The sequence below is a fragment of the Dermochelys coriacea genome, chromosome 1, assembly GCF_009764565.3.
Source record: "Dermochelys coriacea isolate rDerCor1 chromosome 1, rDerCor1.pri.v4, whole genome shotgun sequence".
Taxonomy (NCBI): domain Eukaryota; kingdom Metazoa; phylum Chordata; order Testudines; family Dermochelyidae; genus Dermochelys; species Dermochelys coriacea.
In genome coordinates this window covers 211,324,067-211,348,221 of record NC_050068.2, presented here as the reverse complement: position 1 = coordinate 211,348,221, position 24,155 = coordinate 211,324,067, and the positions used below count along the sequence as shown (strand labels likewise).

Genomic DNA, 24,155 nt, shown 5'->3' with positions numbered 1-24,155 from the left:
GGCTGAACTTTGTGACTTTGTCCTGACCCATAACTATTTCACATTTGGTGACAATGTATACCTTGAAATCAGCGGCACTGCGATGGGTACCCGCATGGCCCCACAGTATGCCAACATTTTTATGGCTGACTTAGAACAACGCCTCCTCAGCTCTCGTCCCCTAATGCCCCTACTCTACTTGCGCTACATTGATGACATCTTCATCATCTGGACCCATGGAAAAGAAGCTCTTGAGGAATTCCACCATGATTTCAACAATTTCCATCCCACCATCAACCTCAGCCTGGACCAGTCCACACAAGAGATCCACTTCCTGGACACTACGGTGCTAATAAGCGATGGTCACATAAACACCACCCTATATCGGAAACCTACTGACCGCTATTCCTACCTACATGCCTCTAGCTTTCATCCAGATCATACCACTCGATCCATTGTCTACAGCCAAGCGCTACAATATAACCGCATTTGCTCCAACCCCTCAGACAGAGACAAACACCTACAAGATCTCTATCATGCATTCCTACAACTACAATACCCACCTGCTGAAGTGAAGAAACAGATTGACAGAGCCAGAAGAGTACCCAGAAGTCACCTACTACAGGACAGGCCCAACAAAGAAAACAACAGAACGCCACTAGCCATCACCTTCAGCCCCCAACTAAAACCTCTCCAACGCATCATCAAGGATCTACAACCTATCCTGAAGGACGAGCCATCGCTCTCTCAGATCTTGGGAGACAGACCAGTCCTTGCTTACAGACAGCCCCCCAATCTGAAGCAAATACTCACCAGCAACCACACACCACACAACAGAACCACTAACCCAGGAACCTATCCTTGCAACAAAGCCCGTTGCCAACTCTGTCCACATATCTATTCAGGGGATACCATCATAGGGCCTAATCACATCAGCCACACTATCAGAGGCTCGTTCACCTGCGCATCTACCAGTGTGATATATGCCATCATGTGCCAGCAATGCCCCTCTGCCATGTACATTGGCCAAACTGGACAGTCTCTACGTAAAAGAATGAATGGACACAAATCAGACGTCAAGAATTATAACATTCAAAAACCAGTTGGAGAACACTTCCATCTCTCTGGTCACTCGATCACAGACCTAAGAGTGGCTATACTTCAACAAAAAAGCTTCAAAAACAGACTCCAACGAGAGACTGCTGAATTGGAATTAATTTGCAAACTGGATACAATTAACTTAGGCTTGAATAGAGACTGGGAATGGATGAGTCATTACACAAAGTAAAACTATTTCCCCATGGTATTTCTCCCTCCCACCCCACCCCCCACTGTTCCTCTGATATTCTTGTTAACTGCTGGAATTAGCCTACCTGCTTGTCACCATGAAAGGTTTTCCTCCTTCCCCCCCCTGCTGTTGGTGATGACTTATCTTAAGTGATCACTCTCCTTACAGTGTGTATGATAAACCCATTGTTTCATGTTCTCTGTGTGTGTGTATATAAATCTCTCCTCTGTTTTTTCCACCAAATGCATCCGATGAAGTGAGCTGTAGCTCACGAAAGCTTATGCTCTAATAAATTTGTTAGTCTCTAAGGTGCCACAAGTACTCCTTTTCTTTTTGCAAATACAGACTAACACGGCTGCTACTCTGAAACCTGACTTTTTTTGTACTTTATTACGTGCACACACAAGCACACGGATAGCGCTTTCATCCTGTAAAAAGGAGGAACAAAACAATCATGTACCGTCCCCAGCAACTGGTCAAGGATGGGAGAGGGAATTGTTCTGGCTCATCACATGTAGGGCTTTAAATGAGAACAGACGTTGACCTGGACCACTACAGAAAACAAACAAGAGCTGTGTTTACCAGAAAGGCTGCTGCATTGTGTACCCAGTAATTTCTCAAGGGATCGCATTGTTACACCAATAATCAAGTGTGGAAAACATAAGTGAGTGGATCGTCATAGCCAGAGCCACATAGGATGGTTGTTCAAGCAATGGGTATTTAGGCATGAGCAACCCTAACAGTTGCAAACTTACTGAACAATGCAGGGGCAAATGCCCCCACTTGATGGGATATTTATTAGCTACAGGTAGCACAGCCATCTTTCACCTCTGCTTTAACAGATATATCTCCTGCATCACGTCACTGTCCACATGCTAGGACAACAGGTGCTGACAAAGACAGGAGAGCATCTAGCTTTACAGTGAGGTCTCCCATCCAAGCTTAGCACAAGGGCTCATATGCCAAAGTAGAGGAGAACTGCCAGTGGCAGGGTTACACTGAGCACTGTGTTAGATGAGGAAGGAGTTCAGATACCCCAGCTGACGGGGCCCCCCACTAACATATGGGACAGACAGAAGCCAGGGGGTATTCAGATTTTTATTTTATCCTTCATGTATTTTGGCATTTAAGGGGCACACAAGGAGGAAGTGGTGCTAATTATGGCCCACATTATTTCCTGCATAGCACCCTCTTTTGGGAAGGGGGGATAAGGGAGAGAAGCTAAACACACACATACACACACACACACACACACACACGTCACCCCCTCCCCTTTCAGCGTGAAAGGGGATGGCATAATTACACCAAGCAGCAAAGCACTAGAGGCTGTCTTGGAGTAAGGGGTAATGAGAGATTTTATATTGAAACAAATCCATCTGCCCACCCCTCTTCACTCATGTCCATGGGGGCCCCAGCCCCCAGTTTTATTAGCCAAGGAATGCCTGCCCCCAGAGTTACAGCAGTGGCATAGATGGAGACACAGCGGGGAGTGGGGTGAAAGAATGTGCACTGCTTCTCTGTATTTATTGTCACTGCCTCTCCCTCCTCATGCCAGCAGCCTGCTTCCCCACTCTGCACACAGTAGGAGGGGGTTCTAGCTGGGAATCCGCTGATAGAAGTAGATGTAACCGAGATCCTTGGGTGGCTTCTCAGAGGCGCAGACTTTCTGGTCATTGTAAATCACCCACCTGAAACAGAGACAGAGAGATAAGAGCCACCAGCTTGCAGCTGACCTGCAAGTCTGTCCCCATCTTTCCCTCCTATATGACACAGGGGCCTGTTCCTCTCTTTTCCCTCCCTCAGTGACAGTGGATCCACAGGGAGAATGGCACTAGACACTGAAGTAAAGGGGGAATGATACTGGTTTATCCTTAGAAGCTGCTGCCTTTAGGCTCCTTCTTGTCCCTTCGAGCCCTTCTTACCTGCCATCCTTCTTGATGTGGCAAACATAATGGCCACACATGGTGGAAGTGCCCATGTGGCTGATGAAGGCAAAAAGCTGATACTCTGAGGAAGAGGGGAAAAAAGAGGTGGTCAGAGAGAGACAAGAGCAAAGAGGGTTACATACCCTTGGATACTCCTGCCCCCCCTCTCTAGAGAGGAGCTATTGTCCCATGACTCCCTAGAGAGGCCTTCAGAGGTCTGGGCCGCACTAATGGCTGAGAAGACATGTTTCATGGTGGAGTAGGTGGAACAAGGCAGCTGCCTAATCACAAGGCCAAGAGAATTTTAGACCCAAGCTCTGTGGAGATACTGGTGAAGCAAGCAGGAGGAGAGATGATAGCTCCTTCAATGCGGCCCTACCTGCTGCCTACCTCTCAGAGTTTGAGGGGGAAATAGATGAGTGAGGAGGCCCTGGCTCACATATCTGCTGTATGGGGCTTTCCACATTACAGCAAATAGTGTAGCAGCTTGGGCATGAATTCCCACAAAGATTTAGCTGGCTAGAGCCCAGGTGTTTTGATAGGAGAACAGAAAAGAACAATCTCAGAGGCAACACAGAGATGGAGTTCCAAAGGATAGGAGCAGAGCCCTCCTTACCTCCCTGGCAGGATACCCCTATTCCTCCCCTGCATCTGACTAGACACCACATCCCATTCATCCCTCTGATGATTTCCAGTGGGCACAGACCCTTTCCCCTTCCTCTCTGTTACATTGCCCCAGCAGCCAGATCAATTCTTCAGAGGTGCTAGAATCTCAGGGATCAGTGAGAGACCTAACAGTTTAGGGAGGCTAAAGCTCTGGGGAAGGCCGGGGCCCCATGATTAGAAACCACCACCACCACCATCCCCAGGAACTGAACTGCCTCTACAGAACCCAGAGGAGGGCAGAACTCATGCCCTCCAGTGTCTGGGACTCACTTCCAGGCCCATCGCGCACTTTGGGACCCACAGGGACAGATTCAGAGATGGACTCAGCTGCCGATCGCCCCTCTGAGATGTCCATGGCAGCCTCTGCGTCCAGGTCATCAATGTGACTGAAGATCCAGTCCACAGCCCGCTCCAGACTGTTACTCTGCAGGAAGAGGGGAAAACTGTCAGATCAGGAACCCCTCAATCTAAGCACCTCCCTTCCCTGAGGATGCCATTACCAGCCACAGGCCTATAAGGCTGCAATCCAGCAGTAATCTCATCCTTGCTCCTTACCGTGGCTCTTAGGGCTTTCATAGCCTGATCTCGGGAGAAGCCCATGGAGACAATGGTGGCCAAGCTATCTTCTGAAGGGGGGTCTGGACAGATGATGGTGGAACCTGGCCCACTAGATCCAGAAAGAACCAGAGGGTTGGCAAAATCTGTAGCAGAAAACAGAACATAGTTCAGAGGGGCTAGCTCCGGTGATGGGGAAACAGCACTGGCCTCTCCAGCAGGCAGCGCTGTAGCATACAGCACATTGATCCAGGTGGGAGGGCTTCGTCGTGGTCATGTGTTCTCATACCTGGATCATCCATGTGCGACATGATCCAGTTCATGGCAGCCTCAGCCCCGCTGTTCCCTGTGTAGTACACAGCTTTGCGACAGGCATCCATGGGAAAGCCCATCTCCACCAGCTGGATAATCACTGACTCATCCAACATGGGGGCTGTGGAGGGACAGAGAGATTAGAGGAGCCTTGGCAGTCCTGCTCCCACCCACCCCGTTAGTGTGAGTTCTGTCCCCTCCCTCCACACAACCTTGTGCAAACCTCAAGCCTCCCTCCCTAGCTGAATCTCATGTGAGCCTTACCCGTCCCTTGGCTAAGTCCTTACCCCCCATAGCACGCAAGCCTCATATAGGGGGCGGAGAGATTAAAGTCATGAGCCAGGCACTCCCTAGCAATGGCTCAGGAGCTTTATTTCCTCTTCACCTCTCACCATGCCGCCGATCTTTGTGCAACCAAACTTCTCTCCCAGCTAGACCTTCTGGATGCATTGTGCATGCCCCTCTTCCCACTCCTTCCTAATATGGGCCCAGACAAACCTACAGCTGAAAGGGCTACTGGGGCCAGCAACATCCTTGTACAATGAGCATGCAAGGGGACACAGTCACTGGTAGAGGAACAGGAAGAGAGAGACTGAAGGAGAAGGAAATCATTTGTTAGGGAGACAAGTGATGAGGAGAGTGAGGGAGTGAGTCAGGCACTAAGAGGAGGAGAGAAGAAGAGTCACTAACATGTTGGAGAGGAGAAGTGAGGGGAGCAGAAGGAGTCGTCGTCCTCGTTGCCATAGAACCCCAGGCTACCTTTGGGCTCGTCTGGCGTCACCAGTGGAGGTGCGATGTCGGGCATCTCCTCCTCACCAGCTTGCAGCCCTGTCCCCTGCAGCGCAGAGATGTCCAGCTCCTCTGGCATTTCGATAGAGACATCTGTAAAAGAGTCTGGATCAGACCCTCAGGGTCGTGTTCAGTGAGCTCAAAGAGCATGGATGAGCAGCCCTCAAGGATAAGCCATTTGGGGTAGAGAATGCACATGGGACATTCTGCAGCAGCAGTACAGCAACGCAGTAAGGACCGCTCTCCCCTGTCAGTAGAGACCTCAATGCCTAAGCATGTGGGTGTTGCTACACAGAGCAGCATTGGGGACTCATTGATCCCGATGCTTCGTGCTTCACCTCACTATCCTTACCGAGCTTTTTGGGTACCCAATCCAGGCCAAAAGTGAATTTCTTGATCTGGATCACCAGATAGTCTGGGAAGGAGGCAAACCGGGTTGTCCTGAAAAAAGAGTGACATGTCATGTCTGGACAGGTTACCCTGTGCTTTGTTAATGGGGGAGGAGGATGGCTAGGGGAGACTGGCTGGCTCGGGGAGAAATCAAGGAAGGGGATTTGGAGTCTTGCACATTCCAGAGCTACTGTTGGAATACAGAGGGAGCAGTCTGTATGGCTCTGGGGCGAGCCCACTGTACTCAGCACTGAGCCTGCCAAACCCTGAACAATTTCCAGAGGAAGTGCTCTGACTGGAGGAGAGCTTAACCTAGCATTTCCCAAACTTTTTGGGGTGAAGGCCACCTCCAGGAAAATCAAACACTCCTCCCTCCCATGCAAACCCTGTCATGTGGTACAGGCCACCACAGATTTTAGAATTCTAATTAAATACAAGTAAAACAAACATGTATGGATGCATTTTAACTATAGTTGAAGGAATGAGGTATATTCAGCATTGGATATGAGAAAAGGTTTGAACACAAGTCATTACTCCAAACTGCAGTAGAATATGAATAATGTCAACTTGAAAAGCAACATTTCTTTAGATCTGTTATTGCTAAGGGGTGTCTTTCAGTTTTTCTATAACAAAATATCTCCCCCCATGGGCTCTGCTAGGCTCCTTGGGCTTGAGTCCTTCTTGACTGGAAAAGGAATGCCAATGGCAGCAGAACAAACAGCCACTCAGCAGACATTGTAGCTCTTCATTACTGCCTTGAGTTACTATGATCTGTGTTTTGGACAGTGAAACAGTTAATAAATCTGACATTCAAAGTATCACCACTGGCATTTGAGTTAACTCTGCTGAAGTGACTGGGGCAGCTCATTTTATGTTTTGAAAGTTTTGTTCAACTTTAACAACTGGAGACTTCTTTTAAAACAAAAGTTAAGGCTGGGGAGGACAACAGAGCACTGTCTATATCTCCCTCCTAGGCTAGGCATACTTTAAAGCATAACTCAAATTAAGAATGTCAGAACACTGATAATGGGGCATCAAAACCATTGCCAAATTTTCTGGTTTTCCATTGCTTTTTTTCTGTACCACCACTGAATGCAGTGTTGAGGACCCCACAGCCACCTTAACTCTGCCCACCGTAATCCCCATGGAAAAATGGTACAAGACTGAGCCTAGAGGCTCATGAACCACCGCACAGGGTTGACAAGTCATGGATTTCTAAGAGGGGAACTAGCAGCCCTAGGAAACATCCCTGCCCAGGGTACTGTAGGAAAGGGGTTCCCAAGAGGGCTTTTCACACTCTGATCTCTATCCTAGATAGTACCTCCAAACCACACTCACTTGAGAGCCACAGACTTGGCCTGCAAGGCTGTGCTCCAGAAGTCATCCACCTGCTCTGGAGCGCCATAGGCCTCTAGACAGGAGTTGAAAGGCACCTTGGCTCGGACCAGTTCAGGCAGTGGCTGCTTTTCCTCTTCTGCCTGGTGCTTCCTCTCCTCATATTCCAGCAGCTCATCTGGGGACAAGGCAGAGAAGTCAGGTCCAGATTCCGGGTGCTCAGAAGGCACCTGCTGTTGGCTACCTCCAGAAGCAGGACACCAAGCTAGACAGGCCTATCAGGACATGTTCCCTAGAGTGGTGCATAGGGCACACAATCTCCTCCAGCCATCAAGATGGTTTCATTATGCTGAAGTCCCACAGGCTAAGTCACAACCCTTGCCTTGGGTGAGGCAGGGGAAAGGTTTGATCCCTAACTTGAGTGACTGATACCTGTCCACAGCATCTCTGAGGAAATCCACCCTGCCCAGCTCCATGGGGTGATGAAGGAGAAGGATTTGGCTCCAGAACAGGTCCTTGCTTCTTCAGGTCCTTGAGGGATCCTCTCAACCCCAGTAAAGGAGCACAGTAGATAGAGTTTCCTCACTGATCCCAGTGCTTGCTGCCCCCTCCTCAGTCCCCATCAGACCACTGACCTTTGTTGAGTGCAGCATCCATGGGCACGGGCAGCTGCATAATGTAGTCCACACGCTGGGTGTATTTCACCTTTTCTGTGGCCAGGCACTTGAGCTTCTCCTCCACCAGGAAACGGAAGACCTCATTGGGATTCTCTGAGCTGCGGCAGTTCCTCTGGGAAGGGCAACATGGTGAAGAAGGGTGTAATATCAAGGTGTCCAGATCAACCAATCACAAGAGCAGCAGCCCCACATGGGACACAGACAAAGAACAGTCTCCACTGTCCCTGGTCCAAGTGTACAAGCTGGAGCCCTTCAATCAGTCTCCAGAAACCAATCCCATTCCCACCCCAAAGGAGAGGGTTCGATTTTTAGAGGGAGCTCTGAGTACTCCAAGCTCCCGCAAAGTCTACAAACAGCAATTTCACAGGGGCTGGGGGTGAGCCCTGAACAAAAGGCACTGCAGTTGGGCACCCTCATCCCCTTCTCCCGAAGCAGTCACTCACTGATATCCTGAAAAGTTAGTTCTGGTGAACCTGGTGCTTCAAAATACCTGCATGCTGATCCCCTCCCTGCATTTCCATCCAGCCTAAGTGCCACCCCCCACTTGCTGGAGCTCAGAACAGGAGCTGCCCCTTTCCCAGGATTTCAGAAAGTGTGGATCAGTCATTACCTCTACCATGTTGATGAAATGCAGGAAGAACTCCTGGGCATCTTGCTGCCTATTGGTGGAGAATTCTGGGTGCCCTTTGCCAATGAGAGATTTAAACATGCGTGGAGCAATGCCATCCTGCATGCCCTAGAAGAAAGGGAGGCGGGGGGGGGGGGGAGAAGAGGAAGAGGAAGGAGTGAGCATGGCCTCCCAACAGCTCTGCCCTGGGGTACATCTTTCCAAACCCTGTCTCTCTTTAGGGTCAACGCCCTGGACAGAGTCTCCATAGAGGATCCCCCACACCATTACAGACACACTTAGTGCATTCCCTCCCCATGAGGGTAGTGAGGCCCCAGTCCTCACCTTCTGGTTCTGATCCGGTTGCTGTTCCCCATCTCCAGAGGCTGGCTTTGAATACTCCCCAGAGAGTAGCCCGTGGCCCAATTTGGCTCTGGAATGGCAAACAATTCACCATCAAAGCTGTACCAAGCTGCTTCCAACCCAAACACCCTGGTCACTCCAGGAGCCAGTTCAATCACTCCAGCTTTGAAACTCACGTGGACTTGCCCCAGCTGACCTTGGTTGACCCAGCTCCCTCTTCCTACCCAGCCCAGACTCCTCTGTCTCATCCTGCTCTGCTGCCCCCAGTCCTGTCTGACATCTTCCATTTGAACACCTCACAGAACTTTAAAACTGAGCCTCAACTCCTCCCTGGCCAGTGGGTAAGGACTGTGGAGGGACAGCCTCAGCCATTCACAGAAAGGCAGCCAGCACTGGGCTGCAACAGTCGTTTACCAGCCACATCTCGCAGCATCTTGGCACAGGAAGTGAAACCCCGCAAGTGACTCTGTACAGGAGGCTGAGGGAGGCAGAATGCAATCCCTCTAAATCCGTGATGGCTGCGGCCCAAGTCACGGGATAGCAGGATGCAAACTGCACCCCATTCCCACCAGCAGGTTGATCAGATTTTTCCAAAGTGAGAGATAGACACTTTACTGCCCAGGGTGGACAGAAGACAACTGGAGATACCCACTATCAACCCCTCACTGTGCTCTCTTGGGCCCAACTTCTCCCCCTACCATCTTCCTCTACTCCCATCTCCTCCAGACTCCCATTCACACACAGCCCCAGTCACCAATTCACTACCATTCCCTTGCACACAACCCTGCCAACCCAAGTCAGCCCTCCCAATCCCCACCTCCCCCTCTCATTTTAGCAATTGACCCAATCCCTGGATGTGTGTATGTGCATATATGTTTGTTTGTCCTAAAGTTAGTTAAGTATTTCAGGAAAATTTGTCAGTTGGTGGCCACACTCTCAGGCCACCAACATTTTTGTTATGAGAACCCCTGGACTACCCCCACCTAAACCAGTATACTCTTCTCTCAGGTCTGGTCTACACTGCGGGGGGAAGGGGGTGTCGATCTAAGATATGCAACTTCAGCTATGACAATAGCATAGCTGAAGTCGACGTATCTTAGATCAACTTAGAATCACTTACTTCGCGTCCCTGCAGCACAGGATCAACGATCACTCTGCCCTCTCGCTGGGGTGGAGTTCCGGAGTCGAGGGCAGTGATCGGGAATCGATTTACCGTGTCTACACTAGACGTGATAGATCGATCACGTAGCCATGGCCCCAGACACCTCTCTCTGGCTGGAAGTCTGTGCTGCAGAGCCAGACACCCTCCGCGGACAGCTAGCGGTACTACACCCACCAGGAGTTTCCCAGTGGCAGCATGGGTTACTACGCCCTGCAGGACATTTGCCACTCTATACAGTTGTGAGATTGAGGCTGGGGCTTAGACCCATTAGCCCATCAAGCCCAATCTCCTAGTCAAATCCCAACTCTTGGAAAGTTCCAGAGATCTTTGATGACTACAAAGGGTTGGCATCTCAGAAGTGGGACCTACTTGCAACACAATGCAATTTAAAAATGGGATGGGACCCCTGACTGGAACACCCCAAATCCATACCACATCCCCCTTCTTCAGAGCACTACATACACTTGTGTGCTGAAGTCCTGCGTGGGGTCTGAGGGAGCACTTTGGAATATCTTCTCCAGCTTGTCCACATACCTGCAAAGCAAACCAGAGACGCAAAGGGAGCTGCAGACAGAGCACTGGTAACTGGCTTATAAGGCTCCCAACCTCAGAAGGTAAGATCTCAGCACCCCACAAAGGATGAAGTGAATTAATTCCTCTCAGAATTCAGGTAGAAATTGGAGCAATTGGGACTGAGACCAGGACTAAATGGCCTAAATAACCCACAGTCCTGGAGCAGTGGTGAGGGGAGGGGGCCTTCCCTTAGCTCACTTACTTTCTCTGGAAGTCAGGGATGCTGAACAGCACCTGCACCACAGAATTGAGGTAGCAACTATTGCCCAGGTTTCGGATGCCAGTGTAACCAGGGCCATAGAGGGGTTTGAGCTGCACCCCAGACTCCTGGATCAGCTCCCACTCCCCAATGCGCTGATTCATGTCAATCTCCAGCTCGGTCATTGTCTTGTCTGTCTGTGGAGAGAAGAGATGGACCAGGGGGGAGCTCAGAGAAGAGCCACAGATACACTCTGGGCCAGAAAGACACAGTTTCAGGAGATATTCCAAAGCTAAATTCATCCGGTTTGGTGAAAACTATGACGGGGGGGGAGAGGGGGGGAGGAGAGAAAGACATGGAAAGAGTGTTCAAATGTCTAAGGGGTGCCAATTCCAAGGGGAGAAAGATGGGGGGGCAGAAGGGGAACAGGGCAAGTCTGAGCCAACGAAAAGGAGCTCAGGAACCATCCCCCAGCACTGAGGTGTCAGAGTCTGAGGAGCCATCTCCCCAAGGGAGGCCCTGTTGCTTGGAGTACTGAATAGGAGCCACAAGGGAATGAATCTGGGGGGGGGGGGGGGGGTGTAGGAGAAGAAAGGAAAACCAGTCAGCTCTCTGCTTGAGAGGAAGTGGGGGCTGTGTACCCAATGACCACAGCACAGTAACTGAATTACAGCTCCCACCCTGTTTGGTGACCGGAGACTCGGATCCAGCTGAGGACTCAGTGTGACAGAGGACAAATGCCTGCAATATCCTAGACAAACCTTATTGAATTAGGTTTAATACATTTGGGAGGTCCATTGTATTAAAAATGTAATTGATAGTGTGTTATTGGGAAACATTAGGAACTTCAAAGAACTGTTTTGGACAATATGTGAGAAGTGAGTTTCCTTGGAGGTACTTGGGAGGTTTTTTGAAGCTACACCCTAGGGAGAAAAACCCATTGTCGGCTGATTACCTGCTCCTTGAAACTCCAGATCAGAAACCTCTGAACTGTATAAAGGCTGGACTAAATTTTTCACGAGTGTGCTAGTTCTGAGCTGAGGTTGTTATGAACTTGTGACCACAGACGGGATCCCTCTGCTGGGTCTGAAGGGCTAATCACTGCCAGAACCCACATCAGAGTTGGGGTGATCTCTGGTAAGCTTATTAGCCTGCATACTGCTTCTTTTAGTGTTTTCTGAATAATGCTTTAGCCCTAAGAATAAATAAGCTTGCATAGAAAGAGCTGTGCGGTAGCTTAACTGGGGCAGTCACATTTATCACTCTCTGAAGGGAAACCAAGCAGTCTGCTCAGGTACTCTGTTTTATGCTGGGAATAACACAGTGAAGGAAGGGAACTGTTCAGCCTGGAGATACCCCAGTCAGCAGGGAGAGAGACACGCATCTCCACCCAAGAGAGGTGACAGCTGGGGAGCCAGAACCCTGGCAGTGGTGCCCTTGCTGAACCCCTGAGAGAAAACAGGTGCAACTGTGATACTTAGACCCCCTTGTTTTGATTGGGAATTTCTCTCTCACCTTCTGCATCTTGAGCATGTCAATCCCAAAGTGAGCCAGATGTTCAGCCAGGCTAGGATCCAGCACCATATCATCCTCATCATAGGAGTACACGTCTGTGGGGATACAGACAGGAAAGGGAAAGAAATTAGCTTATACCCCAACCACTCCCAGATCCCACCAACACCCACTCTTTCTTCCTCAAACAACCTGCTGCTAGGGGGAGAGAGTGCTCTCTCTCTCATAAAGTGCTCAGAGCTTTAAGGTCTAACAGACTAACTGTCTGAGCCCGTGGTTTTCAAACTGCAGGTCACGACCCAGTACTCGGTCGCGGAATGTAAGGCACTGGGTTGTGGTGGCTCTGGTCAGCACCGCTGATTGGGCCGTTAAGGACCTGGTCGGCAGTGCTGCCCGGCTAAGGCAGGCTAGTTCCTACCTGTTCTGACACTGCGCTGCGCCCCGGAAAGGGCGAGCAGCAGGTCCAGCTCCTAGGCAGGAGGTCACAGGACTCCGCACGCTGCCCCCACCCCGAACACTGGCCAATGGGAGCTGGGGGTGAGGGGTGGTGCCTGTGAGTGAAAGCCACGTAGAGCCGCTTGCACACCTCTGCCTAAGAGCTGGACCTGCTGCTGGCCATTTCTGGGGTGCAGTGTGGTCCGCGGTGCCCCAACCCCGGGTCACAATCCCCTGCCCCAGCCTTGAGCCCCCCACTAACCCAAAGCCCCTTCCTGCACCCCAAACACCTCATCCCCAGCTCCACCCCAGAGCCTGCACCCCCAGCCCAGAGCCCTGACCCCCTCCTTCACCCCAACCTCCTGCCCCAGCCCAGATCCCCCTCCCACACCCTAAACCCCTCATTCCTGGCCCCTCCCCGCACCCCAACCCTCTGCCCCAGCTCCGTTGGGTCATGGCCATTAACAATTTTCTTTAACTGGGTCGCCAGAAAAAAAGTTTGAAAACCACTGGTCTGAGCAATACTGTCCTAAGGTGGGAAGAATGGGGGACCCAAGTTCCCCAGAGATGTGGGGTAAGGAAGAGGAGCAAACAACTCTGCCTTGGATTCTAGTACAAAGGCCCTGTGTGCCTCGCTAGCAGAGGGATGTTGCGCTATTCACCCCCCTTCCCTGTCCCAGACCACTAAAACAATGAGCACCCCCTATCCCAGGCTGGAGGGAAGAGGGAATACAGATAGCCCTTTCAAAGGCCCTTGAATTCCAAGAAAGGGGGCAGGGGAAGCACAGGGTTTCAGCAATTATCTCATTGCCCTCTCCCCAAGATGTGTATCAGGCCAGGAAAACCCAGTTGTTGGTGGTGGCAGCTAGTTGGTGCATGTCCTAGGCCACAGCATTAGCACAATTAGTGTGACACCCCAAAACCCCCCTCACTTGTTCTGTCAGGGGAGCATGGTGCCACATTCAGCCCATTCAGATGCCTGGCACCTGCAACTCCACTGAGTGCCCCCATCTCACCAGCCCCATCGGGGGTGATGGTTCCCAGTTTCACAGCCAGCGGGTAGCCAGTCTCCCGATAATGCTCAACTGCATGGTTGTTGCCGCCACTGCCATCAAAGTAGCGCCGGCCACACAGGATGGATCCATCAGTCATGTTGAGCCACAGGTTCTCACGCATGTCGCACTTGTTGCATTTCCAGCCACTGCCAGCAGTGGAAGAGAAAAGGAGCAGTCTATTTTCTATTACTCACGCACCATGACATAAGCAAAGGTTTTTGGGATTCCACTCCCCTCCTACTCCGGGAAGCAGAGGACCTGGGGAGACCTATAGGGCAGGAGTCAGTTCTAGTCAACCCCCCACCCCCCACAGAGTTTCCAGGAATTTACCAGCTTGTATCACGGGCCACACCTTGATCAGGGAGAGGCGTGACTACATGGAGCAGAACCAGCAACAGTCCCATCACAGCCCTAGAGAGGGAAGTTGTGTTGTGAAGTGTCCAGGGCAAGAGGGAACCTAGCCAGGCTTAGTGCCAGACTCACCATGGAGGGATGCGGACGCTGTTCTGTAGCTGGTGCAGGGAGAAAGCATGTTTGGAAACACGCCGAACTTCTCCGTCCCATGCCTGCACCTCCTGCTTCCGCGAGGCTGAATCTGCTGTCAGGATAGCCTCAACCGCACTGGCAATCTGGAATTGGGGAGCGGGAGAAATAGGGGGAATAAGAGCTTCACATCACCTACCCTTGCTATTCCAGACTTGGGCTCCCCACAAGGCTCTGCTAATGCCACTCCATTCTGCCCAGCCACCCCTCATGCTATTCCAGTCCTGAGACCACAACACTACTGGATCCAATTTACAAAAGAGCGTGCTTCCTGCAGACAGAAAATAAAGACTTACCCTGTCTTGGACCATGTCTGGCAGCCCCCCCAGCCCATCCCGTGGGATCTCCAGGTGCTCTGGGAAAATAACTATTTTTATGTCTTCATCATATTCAAACTTCTCCTCTGGGATGTCAAACCCACCTTCTATGCCTACAAGAGAAGGAACACTGCAGTAAGAGAAAAGGCAAAGAATCTATAACCTAGCCAGCTTTCTTGCCTTATGAATGCCAACCCCAGAGAGGGGCTTTCCAGCCTTGGATATTGTGTGAAGTAGGGAACCGTAGAGCTGTGACTAGCTCTGTCTAAGTCTATAGTGACATTAGCTAGGACTGAACCACCAAGAGGCATTGATGCTCCTGATTCACAGATGTAATGACAACTAACTGTAATTGGGGGACACAGGAAGCCCAAACCCAAGGGCCAGTGCACTACCACTTCAAAACACTTGGCTAAGGCAGCGTGTTCATTGCTCCTTGCACCTTCCACAAAGGGAGGCTTCCTGCTGTTCCAGTGTTTGAGGGCAGGGCATGGAAGTGCTTAGCTCAGGTCTCCCCCAGAAATGTTAGAGTTACAAGAACAAACCTCACAGACTTAAAGAAACCGGGAAATGCACAGCTGAAGTAGTATCCCACACCCTCCCCATTACTCCATCCCCTTTGAGATGACAGCAGACAGGCACAGGCACTCTGCATAATGGGGACTCTAGTATTACTTTCGAGCAGTCACTGACCACATATCAAAGAATAATGTTTGTGTGACTGAAAGCACCCCAATATTCACACCTTACATACTCCTGTAATAATCTTTGTACAAAATATGCCTTGTGAGATATCATTTAAAAACTAGCAACACACTGATCATCAATATTCTTATGTAATATATGTACAAAATGCATATTAAGAGTTATGCACATAAGCTGAAATTATGACTACAATGTGTTTACCAGACAAATTGGGGGAGGGGGGCAAACTGATTTCTCTAAGGACAAGATGATGCTTCTAGCCAGATGTCATCAAAGTTGACTGGCAATCACTTGTCAACTGGCCATTTTTTGGCAACAAAGGGGGCCAGGAACAGATTGATCTGCATTATAGCAAACAACATGGAACCTCTTACACCACGAAACTCCATGTCTCTGTCCATACAGCTGGAATGAACTTCATCTAAGAGTAACTGCAAGAAAATATTTTTCAAAGGATGACTGGATTATAAAAGTGAGGGGCAAAAACACCCCGTGTGTGCGTGCACATTCTCTCTCTCTCTCTCTCTCCACCCCAAGACGACAAAGGAGCCAGCCATTTGACTTTGCGGGAGAGCCTGACTTGAGGATTTGGTCAGCTGTGTTGCTGGGAACCTGTGGTACAGATTTTATCTTGAACCAAGTCTAGCTTGTTAAATTTTAGCTAGGAAGTGTTTTATCTATGTCTCTTGTAACCATTTCTGACTTTAATACTATATAGCTGTATTTAAAATCGCTCTCTTTGTAATTTAATAAACTTGTTTCTAATCTAAACCAATCCAGAGCCGTGTTTAAACTCAACTGTTTGGTAACTCCAGTTAAAGTAGCAAACGGTTGAATATTGACCCTTTACAGGGGCAACGGACCTTTAATATCTGAACTGCCCAAGAAAGGGCTAGAAACACACTTTTGGGAAAATTCAGGATTGGGAGTGTGTTTGGGTCACACTGAAATTAGTAACTAAGGCTGGTGGAAGCCAGAGGGTGACTGGAAGCCAGATTGCCGACAGGCTGCTGGGGTCAAACCCACTGGATCAGGGCTGCAGCTATACACAGACACTCAGGGTGTGATCTGCATTCTGTTAGGCTGTTTGTGAGCAGCCCAGGTTGGGAGCTACAACAGCAAAGCATTATGAGGCACCCATGGTTGCAGGGCAGACAGTGACATAACTCCTTAATGTTCTGAACTGCACCCTGGAATGTGACAGTTTGTTATGGAAATATCAGATAGCCTAACTTTGAACTCAGCCCCCAAGGGACTGTCATTAGGAATGCGCAGTTTGGACAAGAGTAAAGGAGAAGTCACCCTAACTGAGCATTTCCTGATTTTCTAACATTGGAGTTTGGGGATCTAAAATCCTACATTCCTGAAGGGTACAGGGAGCAGACAGCACTTGGTTCAGAAACAACGTTAACCTGACATTTTTGTAAGTGAATTTCCTGTGTTGTTTTTTTTAAAAGGCAAATGAGCTAGATTGGTTTGGGTTCCGATGTCTCTCTCTGTCTCAACACAATGGTTCACTCTATTCTGGCAGAGGCGTCTAGTCTTTGCAGTCAATACTAGTTGTTACTTTGCTTGCCAGCAGGTTCAACTTAGTGTTATCCTTGAATAGGACAGATTGATACAAAAAAAAAAAATATATCAAAGTGATTTAAATCAGCAAGCAGGAAACCTTGGTTGAAAATCATCCATTTTAATCTTGTTTTTACATTTGTACTTTTTAGTTAATTTACTAAAGAAAGATTGATTCTCATTGATTGGTAACCATTAAAAATATGTTCATCTGTAACTAAATAGAATCTTTACACTAAAATTTGATACTCTTTTGCTAACCAGAAGAATACACTATATCTATACATGTTTATTTAAGCAATTATATAGCTTAATTATTCAGAATCTTACTTTTTACATTATGCACTATTCACCATTTTTAGCCTTTTTTGCTTGTGATTTCTGTCAAGCTGCATTTGGATGGAAGATGGAATTCAATTTAGTGAGCACAAAACCAGCATTTTTAAACTATTTTGTGCTAGTTAAATACCATCACCTTAAATAGATATAAGAAAAAATAGGAAGTTTATCACAACATGGTTTGCCTTTAAAACTGATTTATTAAAGAAAGGAAGTATTATCTGTAGTTAATTAATTGAATGGACTGTTTCTGGTCAAGATTTTAAAACTAGTAGATCTCATAGACTTTAAGGCCAGAAGGGACCATCACGATCATCTAGTCAGACCTCCTGCACATCACAGGCCAGAGAACCTCACCCATCCACTCCTGCAATAGGCCCATAACTTCTGGCAGAGATACTGAAGTCCTCAAATCTTGATTTAAAGACTTCAAGTTACAGAGAATCCACCATTTGCTATAGTTCAAACCAGCAAGTGACCCGCTGTGCCCCATGCTGCAGATGTAGGTGAAAAATCCCCGGGACATCTGCCAATCAAACCTGGGGAAAAATTCCTTCCCAGCCCCAAATGTCCTCTCACACCACATTTTTATTCATAGATTGGAAGAGAGGAAACAAATTTTCTTGCTTTTTCAACTGACAATCGGTTTTTAAACATTAAATGAATTAGTTATTGAACTGGACTAGTTGAATTGAAATAAAGAAAAAATTCTCTCTGCACCTGCAAAAGAGGCTACTGTGTCAAAAGCTGGTTTAGCACTTCAGCAAACTCTGGTCTAGGTGCTTAGCCAGTGACTTTCTCCAGTTCAGTGGTACGACTTTCTTTAAAACTTCAGCAGCAAATACATAGTTCTTGAATATTTTTATAATTTGAATTAATTTAAAAGATTCTAGTACGTTTAAGTCTTAGCATAGGTTGCCAATTTCAAATTTAATTTGTAATAGGCATATTTTTAAAAATAAAATATTTAAATAAAAATCTGATTTTGTTTTATTTAAATCATCCATTTTTACCCACCCTGTGGGGCAGTCCCTTTTACCCAGTGTTTTAGAAACAGTCACTGTCTAAAAGAACTTCCATTCCACAGCGCTTCCAAGAGCCACCCGCACCTGATCAAATGGAAGAGCCTAATAACTACTGACAATAAAAAAATATAAATTTCACCAAGCACAATGCTTTCTCACCCTCCACCTCCTCCAAATACCCCTTCAGTGCAAGGATATGGTGATGCTGTTACATCAGCACAGTGACAGAGAGCTACAAACCTTGGTGGGTTCAGAAATACCGGGAACATAGTGAACTGAAAAACACAAGTCAGCACACTATCCCCAGACTCTTCACATACACAAAAATGCCTTCTCAGCGTCTCTCCTGATGTATCCTCAGGGCTCCCAGTCTCTACAAAGAGCACCATGCTTTTCCCCCACAACAAGGAGCGATTGAGAATAGTGAATCCCCAGAGCATTAAAAGGTTCCTGAACCCTAAAACAAAACAGGCTACTAGGGTTTCAGGATGGCCCTTCAGAGCTTCCTAAAGCTCTGATGGAGTGGTGGACTCCTTGTGAGCCTCAGGCTCGTCAGGTGGGAGAGGCTCTCCAACAGCTTACCACAGGGATCACAATGATCTATTGAGCTGCTTATAAGCCCCCCACTTCAATACTGAACACCTCATAAACACTGATGGAATTATCCTTCCCCCTCTCTGTGAGGTAGAGAAGTTTTGTTGTCCCCCTGTTACTGATGGGGAAAGAGGCACAGAGACTAAGGTCTTGTTTACACTATGGGGGGAAATCGATCTAAGTTACGCAACTTCAGCTACATGAATAACCGTAGCTGAAGTCGACGTACTTAGATCTGCTCACTGCAGGGTCCATACAACACCATGTTGATGGGAGACGCTCACCTGTTGACTTCCCTTGCACTTCTCACTCAGGTGGAGTACAGAAGTCGACAGGAGAGCGATCTGCGGTCGATTTACAAGGTCGAGACCCGCTAAATTGATCGCTGATGCATCGATCGCTACGCGTCGATCCCCTGGTAAGTGTAGACAAGCCCTAAGGTGGAGATTTTGAAAGGATTTAAGACCAGAAATCAATGGGATTTTGCTCTTAAATTCCTTTCAGCAGTTTTGAAAATCTTCCCCAAAGCAATTAATCCTACGTCACACAGGAAGCCTGCAGCAGAAAGAAGGTGAGAACCACTGCCTTAACCAAAAGACCAGTCGTTTCCTTCTTACAGTCCCCAGCCTCATTCATTACACTGAAGTGTCATCAAGTTCAGCTATTTGCTGGGCCAATGGAGATGCAAGTCTCACAAAGCTTTGTAGAGTGGGTACACAGGAATAACCCAATTGTACAAAGAGCATAGCCAAGCACATGGATTTGGCCTAATCTTTCCGAGAGGCAGCATAGCTAAGTGGGTAAAAGCATCTGCCCTACCAAGAAACCTCTCTTCTATTCCTGGCTTTGACACAAGTAACCTTGGAGAACCTCTGTTACCCAGTTCCCCCCTCTGTAAAAAGGGGGGTAAATGATAGGAACTCGGTGTTATTATTTCTATTGCAGCAGTGCTGAGAGGGCCCAAATCACGCTCAGTAGCTTTTGCAACACAAAAAGGAATTTTAAGGTGATGTGTTATACCAACGAGGAGTCCTTGTGGCACCTTATAGGCTAACAAATTTATCTGAGCATAAGCTTTTGTGGGCTAGAATCCACTTCATCAGATGCATGGAGTGGAAAATACAGAAGCAGGTATAAATACAAGAAAGGATGGGGGGTTGCCTTACCAAGTGTGAGGTCAGTCTAACTTGGTCCCATGCCACAGGGGCCCCTGTGAAGCTACATAGCTCACGTTTCGACTTCAGCCCTGGGTGGTAGGACTCAGAACCCCAGGCTTCAGCCCCATGCGGTGGGGGTTCAGCTTTCTGCCCTGGACCCCAGCAAGTATAACACTGGCCTTGTTTGGTGGCCCCCCCTTACATCTGCTCATGGCTCCCAAAGAGACCCCGTACCCCTGGTTGAGAATCACTGTTCTAGACAGAAGAGTTTAATGAGGAGCCTGACCATAATTTTTCCCCTATCTTCACTAAAAAGGGTTAGGTTTTTCAACTATGTAAAATTTTATGGGGGACTCTCAGAAACCTTTTGATTAAGCAATGTCAAAATTTCCCCAAACTCTACCCCGGCCCCTAACCTTGCATAGCAGTGTTCAAGCTGATCTATGTATGATTTTAGAGAAGATGCAAATTCCATCTGCTAACAGAACCCCATTATTACAGACTTGAACATAAAGGAACTCTCATCACTGCAGCAGGTTTTTAAACAGCTATCCTTCTTGGCCGTTCCCTGACACGTGGACATTGGACTCGATGGGACTACCGGGTCTAATCCAGCACAGGGGCACGAAAGGCAAGAGTGAATGGCCACTGAGCCAGACAGCTGTAGAGGTCTGATCTGGCACAGAAGGGAAACTGGGCTAGATGGAGTTGTTTTCTTACCAATAGCTAAGCGCGTGGGTTTCTTCCTGGGGGGATCTCCAGCACTGGAGCTACTGTCTTCCTCCTTCTGTTTTAGAGGCAAGGAGAGAGAGGAGACAGTCAATAAGGAGGCCAAACAGTCTGAGAGTAGCCCAAAGCCTGTGAAACTGAGGCAGATACTGCAGGTAGAGAGAGATGGGGCAGGCAGCCAGTACAATAACTAACTGAGTCGAAAAGAAAAGGAGCACTTGTGGCACCTTAGAGACTATCAAATTTATTTGAGCATAAGTTTTTGTGAGCTACAGCTCGCTTCATTGGATGCATTCAGTGGAAAATACTGAATTCATCCTATGAAGTGAGCTGTAGCTCATGAAAGCTTATGCTCAAATAAATCTGTTAGTCTCTAAGGTGCCACAAGTACTCCTTTTCTTTTTGCGAATACAGACTAACACAGCTGCTACTCTGAAACCTGTCATTAATTGAGTCAGAGCTCCAGAGTTGGGGTCCCATCAAGGTGTGGGGGGAGAAACACAAGGTTGTGTTTCAGATGAGGGAAAACCTCAGGTCTGAGTGAACATAGAGCTGGATCCCTCTTCTCAGACTCAGAGCACATTTGGTAGTGCAGTGTGTCCCCCAGCTCCAAGCACCCCATTCTTACCAGCTTGCGTGTTCTCTTGAGATGCAGATAGACCCGATGGCCTGTTTTCCCATAGTACTTCTCTACATATTGCTTCCCGAAGCCCAGGAACGTGTTCATACAAATATACAGGCCCCCATCTGACTCCTAGGGGAGAAAGACAGACTGAGTGGGAAACATGTCTCAGAGGGGCCAAAGGAAGATATTCAACAGAACAGAATAGACTTTTTACTTTTAGTATACTGGTTCTAATCCAGCTCCATTCAATGACTGCAAATTATGCCCATGTGTCAGCCATTCAGTGGCTGGTCTGAAAGGAGTTGTCAAGTCTCACTCTAGTTGAGAGCAAGATACGTATCTCCCCCCACTATGAATGATTTGAAAAGCCACTTGCCCGTTTATCCATAGTGGGTAGGAAGCTGAATCAGGCCAGACCCATAAACTTCTGAGGAGATGTAGCCTTATTTAAAGAAGCCTTTAGAACTTACAGTTGCAAAGTATGATGCAGCTACATCAGTCTGTCTCTGCAGATAGATGGATCTAGTACTACTGGTGCTGCCAGGAGCTTTGTCAAATTGTTGCAGAGTGGAAGTTTAACTAGAATCTTGTTTTTGGTTTTACTGTTGTTTCGGAACCTAGTGGGCAGCTGTGAAACAGACCAGGATAAGAATCAGGTCAGTCTCACACGTTGGCAACCTCCCAGCACCTACAGCACTGATGCTGTGTAAAAGTGGTGGAGGAGGGCATGAGACACACCTAAATATGGAGACCAGGAAAGAGACAGAATAGCAGAGAATACCCAATCTGTGTCTCAGCAATCAGAAAGCTGAAATGGAGATAGAAACAAAAAATGGGATTCAGAATTCAAATGCAGGGCTTGTGGAGGAAAAGAAGAGGGAAAGAGTCTTTCATTGCTTTGGACAGCGGGACCCAAAATCTTTTCATGTCTGTCTTTGATTAGTAGGTTTAATTCTTGTAGTGAGGTAAAGGGAAAAATAGACACTGAAGACAACATAAAAAGATCTAGTTATATGGGAAAAAAAGAAAGTGGAATAAAGTCATGAAGAGAGAGAAAAAAGGTAAAAACAAAGTGAGAGACTGGCTGTAAGTTACGTGTTTAGCCTGTTAGGAATTTGGTTGACAATGTTACAATTTGATACAAGAAAACATCTCACACATCTGTACTCATCCATATAAACTGCAATGGCAGTTGCAATGTACAGGGAGAAAAACTTGTTCTACTGCTACTCGGGCTGATCCCAGTCAGAGGATAAAGGCCTCCAATTCCCATGGGCTGCCAATCAAGCACTTTAACCAACACTAACTTCCCAATGAAAAAATTGAACCATTTTAGAAATGCCTGAGGCTGTAACTCCATTGGGTGAACGTGGCTGGAGGGAAGGGGAAAGGGAGGGAGAAGGTACACTGCTCTTTTAATGACACAGCGTGGAGTATCCCCAGCTTTTGGGGCCAGGGAGAACTTTGTGTTCCAACCTAAGAGGAGGTAGGGTCCGTAAGACAAGGTGAGCCCAGGGAGGTTCTGAGGGACTTTAATTTAGGAGCTTAGGGGTGGTTCAACCTCTTCAGTTGCCTTGATGTTTAGAAGAAACTATGTATTTTCCACACCCCAGGAAAGGGCCTGGCTGTGCCCCCAGGAGGTGATGCAGATCTCCCCCGCAAACTGGGTTCGAGGGTGTAGGTGTAAGAAACAGCAATAACTCCCCCCTCGACCAACTCCCACGAAGGAGAGCGGGAGAGCGTGCGCGTACAAACCCGGACTCCAGAGGGTGGTCAAGGGGATCAAGAATGAGGTCACCCCCTGTGGATGTTTCCGGGCCTGCGGAGAGGGGAGTGCTGCCAGACTAGCTGAGCTACGCCCACCAACGTGCACCGCGAGCAGCCCAGCCCAGCCCGCCAGAGATGCCAACAGGGCAGCGGGGCGAGGAGCCCTCCGTGCCGCCCGTGGAGCGACTCTAGTCTCGGGGGCTGCAGCGCGGCCGGTCAGGCCCCTCGGACTCGCTCTGGGGAAGGGGTCAGTAGACTACAGCTCCCAGCATGCTTCGCACAAGAGAGCCGTTCTGGGTCTGCGCTCCCCATCCCAGCGGGCACTGAGGGAGCCGGGCCGCCCTGCAGTGAGTCAGCAGGACAAGCGCGCGCGGAGACGCTGCCGGGGTGGCGGAAAGGCAGGACCCCGCGGGCAACACTGGGCTGGAGAGAACTACACCCCCCCCCCCAGCACAACTCGCCCAGGAATGGGGCCGGGACTCAGGGCTTGCCGGGAGCTGTAGTCCTCGCAGCCGCACACTCAACTGAGCCGAAGAGAGCCCACACCCATGGAAGACTTCATATCCCAGCATGCCCCACGCGGGCCGGTCCCTAGGGCCCAGGCGCGCGGAGGATCAGGCCGGAGAGCAGGCGGCCTCACAGTGAAGGGGGGGGAACAGCTTACCGGTGTATCGAAGGAAAAGGCGCATTCCTCCTTATGGACCCGGTCTCCAGCCTTGGGCACGCGGATGACCGGCAGTACCGACAGCAACGCCTCACTCAGCTCCGCCATGACAGCGGCTCCCTGCAGCACCGCCCACAGCCCCACCCTGACCAATCACAGACCTTCCTTGTCAGAAACTCGCTAGCCAATCCCTTTCCACGCAGGCGCACAAGCAGAGAGGCGGAGCTACCGTTAACGCTCCGCCCCTTCGTTCCCAGGCCTGCCCTGCTCGCCCTATCAAAATTGCTCTTTGTATACGG

General features: G+C 48.8%; 1 protein-coding gene across 5 annotated transcripts; it reads right to left on the bottom strand.

Moving 5' to 3' along the window:
* Positions 1-1,634: 1,634 nt before the first annotated feature.
* On the bottom strand, positions 1,635-24,056 carry USP5 (ubiquitin specific peptidase 5). Of its 5 annotated transcripts, none has more exons than XM_038396723.2 (20): positions 23,857-24,056; positions 21,429-21,554; positions 20,792-20,858; positions 14,662-14,795; positions 14,306-14,451; positions 13,784-13,968; positions 12,336-12,430; positions 10,824-11,017; positions 10,511-10,582; positions 8,869-8,956; positions 8,527-8,652; positions 7,875-8,028; positions 7,243-7,417; positions 5,867-5,955; positions 5,416-5,607; positions 4,703-4,846; positions 4,414-4,559; positions 4,129-4,282; positions 3,190-3,274; positions 1,635-2,955 (listed from the first exon to the last, which is right to left on the bottom strand). In XM_038396723.2, exons 1-20 carry the CDS (start codon positions 23,962-23,964, stop codon positions 2,862-2,864), a joined length of 2,574 nt encoding a protein of 857 aa, XP_038252651.1. In that variant the 5' UTR covers positions 23,965-24,056; the 3' UTR covers positions 1,635-2,861. The 5 variants fall into 5 exon arrangements, with proteins under 5 accessions (XP_038252651.1, XP_043357062.1, XP_038252662.1 ...); XM_043501127.1 differs by having other exon boundaries at positions 2,032-2,955; positions 21,429-21,572; positions 23,857-23,993; XM_038396734.2 differs by having other exon boundaries at positions 2,032-2,955; positions 5,485-5,607; positions 23,857-23,989.
* Positions 24,057-24,155: the final 99 nt, after the last annotated feature.

Bases quoted from the DNA above. Each gene is read 5' to 3' on its own strand.
- USP5 (XM_038396723.2), bottom strand. From the start codon at position 23,964: ATGGCGGAGCTGAGTGAGGCGTTGCTGTCGGTACTGCCGGTCATCCGC. The intron at 12,431-13,783 runs GTGAGATGGGGG...GTATCCCCACAG, and splicing joins CATCACCCCCGATGGGGCTG to ACGTGTACTCCTATGATGAG. The intron at 4,847-5,415 runs GTTAGTGACTCT...GTCCCTCCACAG, and splicing joins TCACTTCTCCTCTCCAACAT to CCCCCATGTTGGATGAGTCA.